Raw genomic sequence first — 15,457 nt, forward strand, 5'->3', positions numbered from 1 at the left:
CCCTGGTGCAGTAGATATTCCACAAGTTCACACTTACTTGCATACCGCAGTAAAAGTCCTAATTTTAGGACAGCCTGAAGCCAGTAATGCTAAACAGGTTTCATAATCTGGTCTAAAATGGCATATTTTTGCAAGCCTTGTCTTTGGGAAGGAAGGAGTGTGTTAATAAAAAGGTGAGGGACATTAAAACTACAGGAAACACTCTGCAAATCTGCCTAACTTCAGCGTGAACTTTGAAAAGCTCAGATATGAGGACCTGTACCGTCATATGAGCCATAATACTTTGACTGAAATAAAGCCAACATGGAGATTAAGTCCATACAAATCACATAATGACTAAAACATTTAACTGTCTGCATGAGATTTTACCAATCAGTGATCTTAAACAGTAAAAACCCAATGTGGGGCTAAATCATGATTTTAAAAATGGCAAACAAATGATGAGACGTCCAGATGGGAGAAATCAATTTTACCTATTAGTGATCTTACATTACAGCAAAAAAACAACCCTTATTGTTCTGTTCTTGATTTGGGTGTTTAATACCCCCTACTGAGCACGCAACACATTGACTGGACGCAGACGTATGAACCAGCCTTAGGTGTTCAACTTTAACTGCAAACAAAAGCAGTAAAGAAGCACATCTGTTACAGCATGTCTACTACTAGTCCTGAAGTTCAGAACACACATATATACCTTAATAAAAACAGAGAAAAAAACACCTGTACCATGATGCTAATTTCTGCTGGACCTTTTGTATGATTCCAGTACTATATTAGCACAAAGCTAGTGGCTTTAACATCTTTTGGCCATACCAGGTGAATTCAAACCTTGATTTGAAAATTGTCACAGTTTTACTTACTGGTTGATTGACACGTTTGTTGTATAACAAACAGTCATATCCCATATGTTTACTCCAGCTTTAGCACACAGACTACCAGCCATGTTGTACATCGCTACCACAGCTTTAGCATGCTGGCTATTGATGTCATTAACATTGCTACCAGAAGATTAGCATGCCTAGCATGGCTTTAGCACACTGGCTACACATAGCTACTGTAATGTTAATACATCAGCTATCAGACCTGCCCAATATTGATACATATTGTAGCTATTAGCATCATCTAATATAGCTATTGTATTGCTAACATTTCTGTATTTAAAGCTGATGTATGACATACATTTTTAACATACTTTCATCTGTTTTGCATGTGAACTCTTCATATTGTTTTTTTTTTTTAAGTTTTTATCTGTGGTCAGTGGTTACTCTGTCAGATTCTGTCATTCTCAATGTAAGTCTGTGTTCAGAATACTGAACGTTTTATATTGCGACACTTCTGTGGAGCCAGTGCTGGTCTGGCTAAACTAGGCTTATCTGTTTTATTCTTGATTTGTTTTCTACTAAAACCTGCTTACGGTACCCATCTAGACCCTCTAGATATCTGCAAGCAGTATTTTATCAGATGTAACTTTTCCTACCCTCTGAAAATAGGAATGTAATTGGTTAATTCCTCTATCAGCATATCAAATCAAATTAAATGTATTTGTATAGCGCTTTTTACAACTGGTGTTGGCACAAAGCAGCTTTACAGAAACATGATCACAGGACAAAGAATCAGGCAAAACATTAAACATAGAAAATACAGACTACAGAACCCCCAGTGAGCGCGGAGGCAAGGAAAAACTCCCTCAGAGCTGCAGGAGGAGGAAGAAACCTTGGGAGGACCAAGACTCACATTGAAGGGGGGACTATCCTACCACTGGTCAAACGGCTTTTAAATTAATTTTAAAAAGCCTTTATACATCCACATAGGTTTTATTCATTCAGGAGTATAGCAGCACCACATATAGGTCTTCAGTTCTGCTAGTGAAGTTCCAACAGCAAGGCTCTTTTATAACCCCAAAGATGTTCTGTTAGGTTTAGGTCTGGAGACAGGCTTGTGAGTCTAAACCAAACAAATGAATCTTGGCCACATCAGACCATAGGACATCATTCCAGTAACCCATGTCCTTTGTTAAAATGTCTTCAGCAAAATGTCTGTGGACTTTCTTGTGTACAGACTTCAGAAGAGGCTCCTTTCTGGGGTGACGGCCATGCAGACCAATTTGATGTAGTGTGAGGCGAATGGTCCGAGCACTGACAGGCTGACTCCCCACCTCTTCAATCTCTGCAGCAATGCTGACAGCACTCCTGTGCCTATCTTTCAAAGACAGCATTTAGACGTGACACTGAGCACGTGCACACGCCAATGCAAGGTCTGTTCTGAGTGGACTCTTCTCTTTTAAAACGCTGGATGATTTTGGCCACTGTCCTGCAGCTCAAGTTTCAGGGTGTTGGAAATCTTCTTGTAGCTTTGGCCATCTTCATGTAGCACAACAATTCATCTTTAAAGATCCTCAGAGAGTTATTTGCTATGAGGTGCCATGTTGGAACTGACAAGCAGTGCTTAACTTAGATATTTAGGGGTGTTGGTGGTTTAGACATTAATGGTTGTGTATTGAGTTATTGTGCGGAGAAAATAAACCTACACTTTTATATAAGCTGCACACAGACTACCTTTCATTGTGTCACAGTGTGATTTTGTCAGTGTTGTCCCATGGAAAGATATACTTAATATCTGCAGAAATGTGAGAGATGTACTCACTTTTGTGATACACTGTAGCTATTTGTTGTAAATATGTGCATTTTTATTATCAGTATTTATTAGGTCATCTTCATAGATCTACAAGATTTTGCCACTAAGCTCCTCCAAGGCTGATCTTAAAGTCCTCAGCTCATCCTAAAACCTTGAGCTTCTACTTCCTGATGTCTGTAATGCAAAAAAGAAATTCACAGATAGTAATCTTGTCATCATATCAGTTGTGCAGTCTTTATTGTGCCTTAATTAACTGTGATTTCTTTATCAAACTCATCTGTAATGTTTCAGAGCACTGAGCTTTGAAAAAAACTGCACCATGCACACTACCTCTATTCCAGAGTGAACAGGCTCTGAAATGTGTTTTTCCAAATGTTTGTTCATCTTTTATTAGCAGTAAGTTTTAAACACATAGCTAAACTTTGGGATGTTCATGACATTACATCCATCTCATTCACCCCAATTATAATTTCAGGGTGTAGCAATATTATATAATGAGAAGGCAGGCACGTTATATAAAGAAGCTAACCTCAGATAACATTAAGGAAGTCTTAGATAATAGTTTAAATTTTTAATTTGGCCTTTTGAAGTCAGTAGTCTGGAACATCTCTTAAGTTCAAGAAGAATTTGAAAGAGCTTGTTGTCACACCATGATTTATGCCAGCATGTATTTTTAATCACTTACAGCAAGAGAGAGAGAGTTCTCACCGCTGGAGGAGATGCTTTAAGTGTGTGTGTGTGTGTGTGTGTGTGTGTGTTTAATAGGTTGTGTGTGACAGTAAAATAGTAGTTTGAGATCAAACACTTGAGAACCTGAGAAAGTCTGAATTTCTGCAAATCTTCCTTTTAAAAAAGAAACAGTGTAAAAGTAATACATAAACAAACATGTTTAAAACATCACATTCAATTTTATATACATTAATATTAATATTTTCTCCTTAAACATGTTCCGAATTTTTATATAACAGTCACATACATTAAACATTTGGGATGTTTATGACATTACATCCATCTCAGTCACCCCAATTATAATTTCAGGGTGTCGCAATATTATATAAGGAGAAGGCAGATTCAAATACTGATTTCTGAACTCTTAAAACATTATGAACTTTATGAATATGAACTTGTTTTCTTTGCATTATTTGAGGTCTGAAAGATCTGCCTCTTTTTTCAGCTATTTCTCATTTTCTGCAAATAAATGCTTTAAATAACAATATTTTTATTTGGAATTTGGGAGAAATGTTGTCTGTAGTTTATAAAGTAAAACATTCATTTTACTCAAACATATACCTATAAATACATAGAAACATTCTACTTATTTGTTTGCAAATGTGATTTTAGCAAACAACAAACATAAAAAACAGTGATTCTGAACTTTTAAACAGTGACTTTAAAATTAGAAACAGTGATTCTGAACTTTTAAACAGTGACTTTAAAATTAGAAACAGTGATTCTGAACTTTTAAACAGTGACTTTAAAATTAGAAACAGTGATTCTAAAATTTTAAACAGTGACTTTAAAATTAGAAACAGTGATTCTAAAATTTTAAACAGTGACTTTAAAATTAGAAACAGTGATTCTGAACTTTTAAACAGTGACTTTAAAATTAGAAACAGTGATTCTAAACTTTTAAACAGTGACTTTAAAATTAGAAACAGTGATTCTGAACTTTTAAACAGTGACTTTAAAATTAGAAACAGTGATTCTAAACTTTTAAACAGTGACTTTAAAATTATAAACAGCGATTCTAAACTTTTAAACAGTGACTTTAAAATTATAAACAGTGATTCTGAACTTTTAAACAGTGACTTTAAAATTATAAACAGTGATTCTAAAATTTTAAACAGTGACTTTAAAATTATAAACAGTGATTCTGAACTTTTAAACAGTGACTTTAAAATTATAAACAGTGATTCTGAACTTTTAAACAGTGACTTTAAAATTATAAACAGTGATTCTGAACTTTTAAACAGTGACTTTAAAATTATAAACAGTGATTCTGAACTTTTAAACAGTGACTTTAAAATTAGAAACAGTGATTCTGAACTTTTAAACAGTGACTTTAAAATTATAAACAGTGATTCTAAAATTTTAAACAGTGACTTTAAAATTATAAACAGTGATTCTGAACTTTTAAACAGTGACTTTAAAATTATAAACAGTGATTCTGAACTTTTAAACAGTGACTTTAAAATTATAAACAGTGATTCTGAACTTTTAAACAGTGACTTTAAAATTATAAACAGTGATTCTGAACTTTTAAACAGTGACTTTAAAATTATAAACAGTGATTCTGAACTTTTAAACAGTGACTTAATATAGAAACAATAATTAATTGTGGATAAGGATATTGGAAATTTAATCAATGATTTTACATTTTAAACAGTGACTCTAACATTTTTACTAAGTCTAAACAGTGATTTTTACCTTTGGATAGAGATTTAAATCATCTCATCAGTGATTCTGAACTTTAAACTGTTTGAAAACTGTTTTAAACTTTTGAACAGTGATTCTGATCATTTTAACAGAGATTCTAAACTTTAAACTATTTTAACAGTGATTCTGATCATTTTAACAGTGATTCTGAAGTTTAAACTATTTTAACAGTGATTCTGATAATTTTAACAGTGATTCTGAAGTTTTAAAGAAATATTCTGAATATTGGAGGGTGGTTTTGAACCAGTAGTGTGATTTAGCAGTGTGATTCTAAATATTTTATCAGTGAATGTGAGAAGACTGTTTGAATGAAGGTGTTGATGTTGGAGAAGTGGTTTGGACAGCAGTGAAATGGAGCTGTATTTTTAGAGCAGAAGTCTTGTTGAATGTTGTTGTGGCTGATGCAGACGGTCCTGTGGGTAACTGAGTCACAGGCCGTGGTTGACCTGATGCAACAACACCTCAATCGTGTGTTAAAGCCTCTGGGGCGTAGCTGCAGCCTTTGGGACGTGCAGACTCTGGCTGTACGTGTCAATCTGCGCACGTTAGTTAGAGCTGCATATGTTTCTGTACACACGCGTTTGTGTTTATGTGTATTTGTGGAGACATATCCATATTTTTATGGGGTCCTGATGTTAATAAACCTGCAGCTTAAACAATATAACTGAGAAGAAATAAAAGAAAGTTATTAAAATGAATGCTTATGATAAGGTAAGAGATGGGTCAGCTGGAGCCCTGTGGCATTTACACACACTCAGGAGAGCACTGTACAAAAACACCAGAACACACTAATCATAAAATCATTAATAAAAATAAATAACACAATTATTATTTGCTGGAATGTGATATTTAAATGATAGTATAGGTAAATGATTACTATATTAGAGTGAAAGAAGGAAAAATAATACAGTTTGGGGACAAATTACTAATGACATTCTGCAGCACATTTACTCACAGATATAGCAGCTGGGCCTGTAGATCCTGCATGACTGTCGGTTGTCATAGCTCCCATTTTAACTGGTCCTATAAATGCTTATTTGGCAATAGATCTGGCAACCCATCTGGCAAAGAAATGTTTTAATCTGAGGGAACATTCCTACGAAGCCCTTGCTTTGTGTGGGTGAGCATTCCTGCTACAAATAGTTTATAGGTTATAATAGTTTTTCATTTTAATTCGTAAAATTATAGTTTAATTTGATTTTGTTTTCACTTGTTCTCCTCCAATTCAGTTAGTTTAAATTCGTTTTTAGAGTGGGTTTCTTAGTTTTTATTTGCTTTTCATTCTTATTAGTGCTTAGCTTTTTATAGTTCTACTATTAGTTTTAGAGGTTTTTTTAATACTTTGGGGTATTTGTGAAATTCAGGATTCAAAAAGGTGTTAAGTAATAAAACATAACAAAATAAAATCTTAAGCAGCCAATAGAACACACATGAACATGAAACACCAATCACATTAGAGAGCTCAATCTGAAAAACACATAAACTCAACTCAAAAACTCAATAAACTCTAGAGGATTCATTCATTTTGACAACATACATCTTTTTACCATATCAGTGCAGAACTAACTATACTGTACCTCACATATATAGAATATCAGAATGTCAAACCAGCTGTCTGAAATACAGCTCTTTTACAGTGTGAAGAAAGGCGACATGTGTCTGCAGGATGTCCTGCACCTATCACTGAGCTGTTGACTCGTGACACTCGTGACACTACTAGGGGTGGCTGACTGTGGTGGATCCATATATCATCATTCTAGCAGTTGGGGCAATCACAGAAAAAGCAGAATTGAGTGTTCATCATGAGGCCTCCCTACTCAAAACCAACGGTCAGTGGATTTCAAACAGAACCTGGATATGTTTCTAAAGATGACAGGGTTCGAGTCTATAGCAATAGAGTTTTTTGTTCACAGCACCAAGGTTATTATCGCTAGTGAAAACGAACAAAATTACAAAAACTGAAAGTGAAAAACATTTTTGCTAACTGAAAATAACAGAAACGGTAATTAAAAGAAAAAAACAGAAACTAGCCAGATCTGTATTGAGTGTTTATAAAACTAACTAAAACAAACTGAAATTATAAGTTTTCATATTTATTCATTCATTTATAGACGTATATTTCTACTTAAGCAGTTTTACAGCTGCGGCAGCGTGCGGCACCTCGCGGTCCGTGATGGTACTTTTTGTTTAAAAAATAACAACAGAAAACACTGAGGAAACTGCTGAATTCTGTGTGGGATTAGAATATGAGCGCGAGGGAGATAAAAGCACGTGTTCTGTAGTAAAACAGGAAATACAGTATGTGGAATAAACTCCACACAGATATAAGTCCATCTGAGAAGCTGATGTGAGTAACTTTACCTGTGAGCAGCTCATAAACCAGAACACCCTGCACAGGAGGATGAACTGATAAATCTCTCTCTCTCTCACACACACTGTAAAAGAGCTGCATTTCAGACAGCTGGGTTGGCTTTCTGATGTTATATATGTGAGGTACAGTATAGTTAGTTCTGCACTGATATGGTAAAAAGCTGTATCTGTATCTAGTGCTGGGTGTACATTTTCTTACTGTATTTCTGAGTTGATTAATTTAGGTGAAAATGAGTGAATGCTCTAGAGTTTATTGAGTTTCTGAGTTTGTTTATGTGTTTCTCAGATTGAGCTTTCTGATGTGTCTCTATTTTAAGCAGCAGTATTACATATATTTTGCACTTAAGGCTGCTGGCTTGTGGACTGTTACAGTTTTTTGTGAACAGTTGGTTGTTTCACAGTAACTGAATATTTTTTTTATGGTTTCTTTTGTTGAGTTTTATTACAACACTTTAACCCAAAGTATGAAAAAACTTAAAACTAATACTAGAATGAATAAAAACGAACTAAAACTAAGCACTGATAAAAATGAAAAACTAATAAAAACCCACTCTAAAAATAATTAAATTATAAAAACTAACTGAATTAGGGGAGAAAAGGTGAAAAACAAAACTATAATGGAAAATTCAAAACTATTATAACCTTGCACAGCACCACTATAAACAAAGGTGATGGTGGCAGACGGATGGAAGGGATGGATGCTGTGCATTTCTACCATTCTGCTTCTCCCAGTCAATGCTGTGTCCTCTCTCAATGTCTGTCAACTGGGCAAAATGTATTTGAGTGTGTTGTAGAGGCATGTCTACCAGTAAACGATCTCTCACTAAGAGACACACTACCCAAATATAGTCTCTGATGTAACTGCATCACAAGTTTTACAGCACTCTGAGGTGTGTTATTCTTGAGTGTGTGTAGATGGATGGACAGACATGTTGTAAATATAGATAAATAGTAACAACATATGATTCTTCTTTGGGCGCCTCTTGGTAGTGTTTTCAATTTAAGACCGTTGGACAAAACTGATGCATAAGTGTTCAGTGGAGCATCAGACTGAACACTCATCTATCAGTTAAGATGATGTAAATGATATTAAAAGCTTATATGCTTTTGATAAGTGAACACTCCACTTAGAAAATGTAAACACACACACACACACGTCCGAGTATTTTAGACCCATAGTGTGTGTTAATGGCTATGCTGGGTTGTGTAATGAGAGCTGGTTGGAGGCTACCTGGAGCAAACATTGCGATAAATCTCCCTCACCGGAGCTGAGGCTTGACTTACCGCTCGTAAATCAGCGGTTTGGGGGAGAAAAATGACAGCTATTAAAATAATGAAGGGCATGATTAATAAGAACATTAGGGATTAAAGGCTGTGAATGAGGGATATCTCAGGAAGAGAGAGAGTCCCTTTAGGACACACACAAACATGCACACACATGCACACACACACACACACACTTGTGGCTCCATCCATCTGCACATCACACTTTTCCAATTTTTATTTGATTTAAATTTTGAAAAACATGCATAGTTTTTATTCCACTTCACGGTTATGCACTGCTTTGTGTTTGTCTATCACTTTAAATCTCAACAAAATACATTTAACTTGGAACTTGTGTACAAATACGTTTGCAAGCCACTGTACATTTATGTATGTGTGTGTGTGTGTTCGTGTGTGTGTATACAGTGGCATGAAAAAGTATTTGCCCCCTTTCTTTTGTTTTTGCATTTTTGCATTACTTACATTTTTCAGATCATCAAACTAGCTTTAATATCAGGCAAATATAACCTGAGTAAATATAAAACACACCCTTTAAATGATGATTTTAATCTAGCCCTTTGTGAAAAAGTGTTTACATTAACTGTGATATTTACACTTTTTGGAAAGCTGAATTTAATTTCACTACTAACCACAACCAGGCCTGATTACTGCCAGACCTGTAGATTCAAGAAATCACTTAAATAGAACCTTTCTGACAACATGAAGCAGATAAAAGATCTCAAAAAGCAACACATAATGCCCCAATCTGAAGAATCCTGAAGGAGATTGTCCAGCCATCAGTTTGTGACCTCAAGCTCAGGTGTACTTGGATTCTGCAGCAGGACAATGACCCAAAGCACACAAACTAGTTCACCTCTGAACGGCTAAACTTGTCAAAGTCTGATTGAGATGCTGTGGAATGATCTTAAACTGGCGGTTTATGCTCAAAAAATCTCTAATGTGTCTGAATTAAAACAATCCTGTAAAGAAAAGTGGAGCCAAATATTCCTCCACAGAGATGTGAAAGACTCATTGAAAGACCAGTAATCTGGAAACCTTGATTGCAGTTGTTGCTGCCAAGAGTGACACAACCAAGTTATTAGTTTTAGGGGGCAAACACTTTTTCACACAGGGCTAGATTGGTTTGGATAGTTTTTCCTCCTTTAATAAATAAAATCATAATTTAACAAGTGTTTTTTTATATTTATTCAGGTTATATTTGCCTGATATTAAAGTTTGTTTGATCATCAAAAAAGACAAAAAAGTAAAAAAAAAAGAAATCATTAAGGGGAAAATACTTTTTCACAGCACTCTATATGAACAGGGGTGTATGTGGTGTGTCTCTTTAACTAATTAAGAGTTTTGGAGTCTGGAAGGAAACAAGTCTTATGCAAGTGTGTGGCAGTAGGCAACTGTGTGTGTGTGTGTGTGTGTGTGTGTGTGTGTGTATAGCTACAAGCAGTACAGACCCCTGCAGGTTCTACAGTAGTTCACGTATTTTAACTTTATACTCTCACTAAAACTGAAAAATCTCTCACCAACAAACAATATAACACCCCATAATAACCCCAAACAAAGAATAACAGTGGCCACAAAGCATGCTGGGAGTGAAGCAAAATCAAAAGACAGATCTTCTGAGACAGCATACGCTGTGGGGAGGTGAGTTTATTGTGTATTGTGGTTATTATTAGGATAATATTTGCACTGTGATTTTAACAATGTGAATAACTAGATACCAGTGAGTCACGCAGTGTTAAAAACCACACAGGCCACAAGTCTATTAGTGATTACTGATGGTTGGGACATGCAGTTAGCATCATGCTAATTGATGTACCTAAGCTTTCATAGCTTGTTACCTACATTAGCTCCAAGATATTACAAAAGAAGCCAAACTTCCTCCACCACACACGTCTCTGCTACTGGAACGTGTGTTTAGGAGGAGCGCTGGAAGCTGAACTGTTAGAACAGTGTTCGGCAGTGCGGTTCTTGATATCTGTGGGTTTTCTTTGCGCTCCTTAATTCCATCAGCAATTAGTCGGCTCCCAATCAAGCAGAGAGAAGCAGTAGTTTTTAATTACTTTTGATAAATGACAAATTGTTTTGGCCGTGATCCTCCGTGCTCCCAGTGCACGCATCATTAGGGCCGGGGGGTGGGGGCGACTGTCCACGGGGAGGTAATCAATACACACACACACACACACACACACACACACACAAACAGACTTGAGCCTGGGTGTGTGCCAAATAGCCAAACACTCGTAAACATGGCTCAGCAGACCCCCACAGACACACACACACAGGTGTATGGGATTATGGGGAAGCCAAGCCCTTTAGACCACACACACACACACACACACACAGATGCAATATTTTGGGTCCAGGCCAACGCTTTTGCATATTATAGCTCAGCAGAAGTGGACACACACACACACAGTTATGTACCCATAGGATTATATAGAGGGGCTGTAAACCTGTCGACACACGTTTAAACCTTACATAGCGGATGAAATGCAAAATGCAATCTGCTTCAACAGCAGGTGTTGTTATGGTGATATAAGGTTGTCATGGTGTTCATGTGCTAGGCTTGGTGGTAATTGATGTTTTTTTTGCATAAATGGTTGCTGTTGTGTTGCTCTGTGATTGTTGTACAATTGTCTTTTGACAAGGATACAACAATCACAATGTCCTTTGACAATAGTACAACAATGGTACAAAAGCCACAATCTCCTGTGACAATGGTAAACAATCACAATCACAATGTCCTTTAACAATTGTACAACAATGGTACAACAAAGGTACAACAATCACAATATCAATGTCCTTTGATATAGGTGCAACAATCACAATGTTGTACTATTGTCGGTTGTGGTTGCTATGATGACGGTTGGTAAGGTGCTGCTCATTAGTTATACCACACCCAGTAGTTGATAAGGGCTTACACTGTTCTGTGTGCTATTCTCTGTGGTTGCTGTGGTATTCCAGAGGGTTGCAAGGTTGTCTCTAGTAAAGTAGTGTCAAAAAAACCTACTTTACTTGAGAACTTTTATCCAAAACGTTCTGCCACTCATCAGACTCTCAGGATAGACTGACTGCTTTGATTATAGTTTAAAGTTTTAAATGTGTGTGTTTGTGTGTTTTACAGGTCTGTGAGCAGAGTGTGTATGTGTGCGCGAGTGTGTGGAAGCAGCGAGTTCCTCTACACCGGAGCATCCAGCTTTACATGGAGACTCCCATCTGGCCAGGCAAGTCACATGTATATATTGTGTGTGCTTGTGTGTGTTGTTGAGAGCTATGATGATTTTTTTACTGCTGTGCTGTTCCCCATTAGGTGGTCTTCAGCACACTCAGGGCCCTATTTTAGTGGTGAGCCATCAACCATTCAGCTTGATTTAGGGCGTCAGTATGTGTTTGCTATCATAATGGTGAACTCCTCTCCGCCAGTGGTGTTAAGGACTTCAGCTCTAATCCCAGCACAGAACCAGCTTACGGTACTGCATTAGGATCTGGCCACCTTGTAATTATTAAGAAACAGATTTATTTCCAAGTGTATACAAAATTCTACAGGATAATGTGAGAGTGTCTGTACATCAGATGAAACTCGGTAGAAGCTGGGTGATGCAACAGGACAATGAGCGAAAATAGCTTCAAAAAACAAATGAATGTGTTCAATGATGACCTGCAAATCATATTTTTGTGTTATTGTTTTAGTCACATTATATTTGTCACATGTTCTGATAAATGTATTTCTTGCCACTGTATACAATACAAAAGTCACAGTCTAAAATTGGGACACACTCCTTCTCATTTACTTTTTTTCATTATTGTTTTATTGTTTTCTGCATTGTAGATTAATACTGAAGACGTCAAAACAAGGATTTGTTATGAAGTAAACAAAACAGTGTTAAACAAGCCAAATCATGTTTTATACTTTAGATTCATTAAACAAGCTCCTTTTGCTTTGATGCCAACTTTGCTCTTGGCTGATTCTCTCAGGAGGTAGAACCCGGAATTGGTCTCCAACTGTCTTAAAGGAGTTTTAAAGGAGTTCTAGAGGTGCTGAGCTCTTGTTAACTTTTCCTTTACTCTGCCCTCCAACTCTTTCCAAACAACCTGGATTGAATTTTTAAAAGGCCAAACACTTTTCTTGTCTACTACCAGTGTTGGGCACGTTACTTTGAAAAAGTAATTAGCTATAGTTCCTAGTTACTTCTCAAAAAAGTTACTAACTGAGTTACTCCATTGTAAAAGTAAATAGTTACCAGTAAAAGTAACTATTGCGTTACTTTTGTGTTAACCAAATAATGTAAATTTAAAAAATGTAGTTCAGAGCATTTATTTGCAGAAAATGAGAAATGGTCAAAATATAGAAAAAAATGCAGAGCTTTCAGACCTCAAATAAGGCAACGTTCATGATCGTTTAGAAACAACAACAACACTAATGTTTTAAGAGCTCATAAATCTATATTTGGTGGAATAACCCTGATTTTTAATCACAACTTTTATGTGTTTCGGCATGTTCTCCACCAGTCTAACACACTGCTTTTGGGTGACCTTATGCCACTCCTGGCACAGAAATTCAAGCAGTTCAGTTTTGTTCATTGACTCGTGATGATCCACCTTCCTCTTGATTATATTCCAGAGATTTTTAAAGGTTTTCAAAATTGTTAGGTGCAGCTCTAGTAAAGAGACAGGAGCTTGTAATGTGGTTTTAAAACCATCATGCCACAATAACGCAACATGCAGTCAATAGATCTGGTAGCATGGCTTATGCTAATGTAACATATTTAATTTAATTTGACTGGACAGACCCTAAGAACAGTTATCTTAAAAATGAGAGAGATCTAGTCTGTGAGTTTCCAGTGAGACACACACACACTCTCTCTCTTTCCAGTGTGTGTGTGTGTTGTGGGCCAGGTTAATGTTGCATGTTTTCTGTAAGATTGATGGCTCTGCAGTCCGCCATTAAGCAGTCGCATATGCTCACACTCAAATTCCATCATTCTTTCTCTCAGTGTTTCTCTCTCTCTCTCTCTCTAACACACACACACACACACACACACACACACCCTATAGCGAAGGTCTTCTCCTTAACTCATAAATTGTCAGCTGCTGTGACTCACTCACACAGGGAGCTATATGAATAAATGAATGAATAAGTGTGTGTGTGTGTCCTGCGGATGGAAATGCTGAGCTGCTGTTCGACAGCGTGAGGAAATTTCCTGTCATATCTTCTCTCTTTAGCTGGAGGGATTTTCCTCTCTTTCTCCAGGGTAATATTTTGTGTAGTCTTTGAACTTGTGGTGGTTCCTCTGGTTCTTTGAGTTCCCTGCTAAAGCTTGTTAACTACTTTACCTCTAGCTTACATCGTGTTTATGTTATGATTTTATGTTGGTGGTCTAACCCTTCCGGAAATGTAATATGTGAAATTTTAAATATATGGCAATATAAAGTATATGTAAAACATTATGACCAGCCTAACCAAGCGAGTCAGCCAGTCTGAACAACACTGTTTGGAATTTAAAAAGTCATTTTTATGTTAATTTGAATGTTTTTAAACAATACTCAACCGAATATTTGTCACCAGATATACATTTAATGAGATCTTTAAGTGGAACTACTTATAATAACCAAGTTTATTCTGTTACCATTGACCGAATGTTTTCTGTAGGTTTCCGGCAGGATATTTGGCTGTGTGCTGTACTGTTTACTCTAGAGCATTTTCTCTCTCTGTCTTATAAATGCACCTCAGTTTTTTTTTTTTTTGTAGAAAATAGAATTGTAGTGCAAAACAACTGATACAAAAACATCAATGAAATCACCTGGCAATTTAGGATTTGTAACTTAAAGTTGTATGTCTAAACAACTTAGGTATAAGTACGTATTGCTTAAACTATTGAAACAGCAAATCACCTCAAATTATTAAAGTAATTCTAATGATCTAGGTCTACAGTACAGGTCTACCCTCAATTTGTTTAAAGTCAGATAAATGAAATCTGTTTTAAGTAAAATGAAATGTTTCTAAATATTAACCTATTTTGAGTTAGGTGAACATTTGAGGCCAGATATCTCTATATCTAAATACAATTCTAATTTATTCAACTAAGCATAAAATTTTAAGTAGAATTTTTATGTAAAGCAATTAATATAATAAAAACAATTAACTTACAATTTAGTTATTATACATTTAAAATAGCTGAAGTTTTCAGTAAACATTATTTTAAGGCAATCTTTCTTTTAATGATTTAAGTCAATTCAACTCCTGACAGTGAAGCCTTGATAATAAAAATGATGATTAACCAGCTGACCACCTAGTTTGAAGTCTGATTTCAGCTGATTGTCCAGCTTTTCAACCAGCTTGAAAATCTAAAATCTGCTAAGTTGATTTTAGTTTAGAATTTAGGAAATTGATTGCCCTGAAAAAGTTAATATAACTATTATTTATAAATTATGTTCACTTAGTTAATATTAGCCAATATGAAGTCACGCCTCATAAATAATGTGCAGCAGAAGTGTGGAGGGAATGAGACGAAGATTCATAACAAGCTGGTCAAGAGCAAAACCTGAAGACAGATTGATGTGAAGAATAACATGCCTGTCTGTGCAGTAATATAGAGAAAGCAGTAAAAAGTAAAACTTTTTATCTAAACAGAATTTCTCAATTTCTTTCAAATATTATATATATATATATATATATTGTTTGGAAAAGTAAAAATGTATGTAATGTATATTATGTTACTTTTACAACAAAACTCAA

At 35.8% G+C, this 15,457-nt stretch overlaps 1 protein-coding gene across 4 annotated transcripts in view; it reads left to right on the top strand.

Moving 5' to 3' along the window:
- LOC103045208 (RNA binding protein fox-1 homolog 3) overlaps positions 1-15,457 on the top strand; it is a 319,394-nt gene that overhangs the window by 56,328 nt on the left and 247,609 nt on the right. For all 4 annotated transcript variants that reach the window (XM_049476121.1, XM_049476118.1, XM_049476120.1 and 1 more), the window contains exon 2: positions 11,846-11,949. In XM_049476121.1, coding sequence (XP_049332078.1) covers positions 11,924-11,949 — 26 coding nt within the window. In that variant the 5' untranslated portion in view covers positions 11,846-11,923. The remainder of the gene's footprint in view (positions 1-11,845; positions 11,950-15,457) is intronic.

The sequence above is a fragment of the Astyanax mexicanus genome, chromosome 3, assembly GCF_023375975.1.
Source record: "Astyanax mexicanus isolate ESR-SI-001 chromosome 3, AstMex3_surface, whole genome shotgun sequence".
Lineage (NCBI taxonomy): Eukaryota > Metazoa > Chordata > Actinopteri > Characiformes > Acestrorhamphidae > Astyanax > Astyanax mexicanus.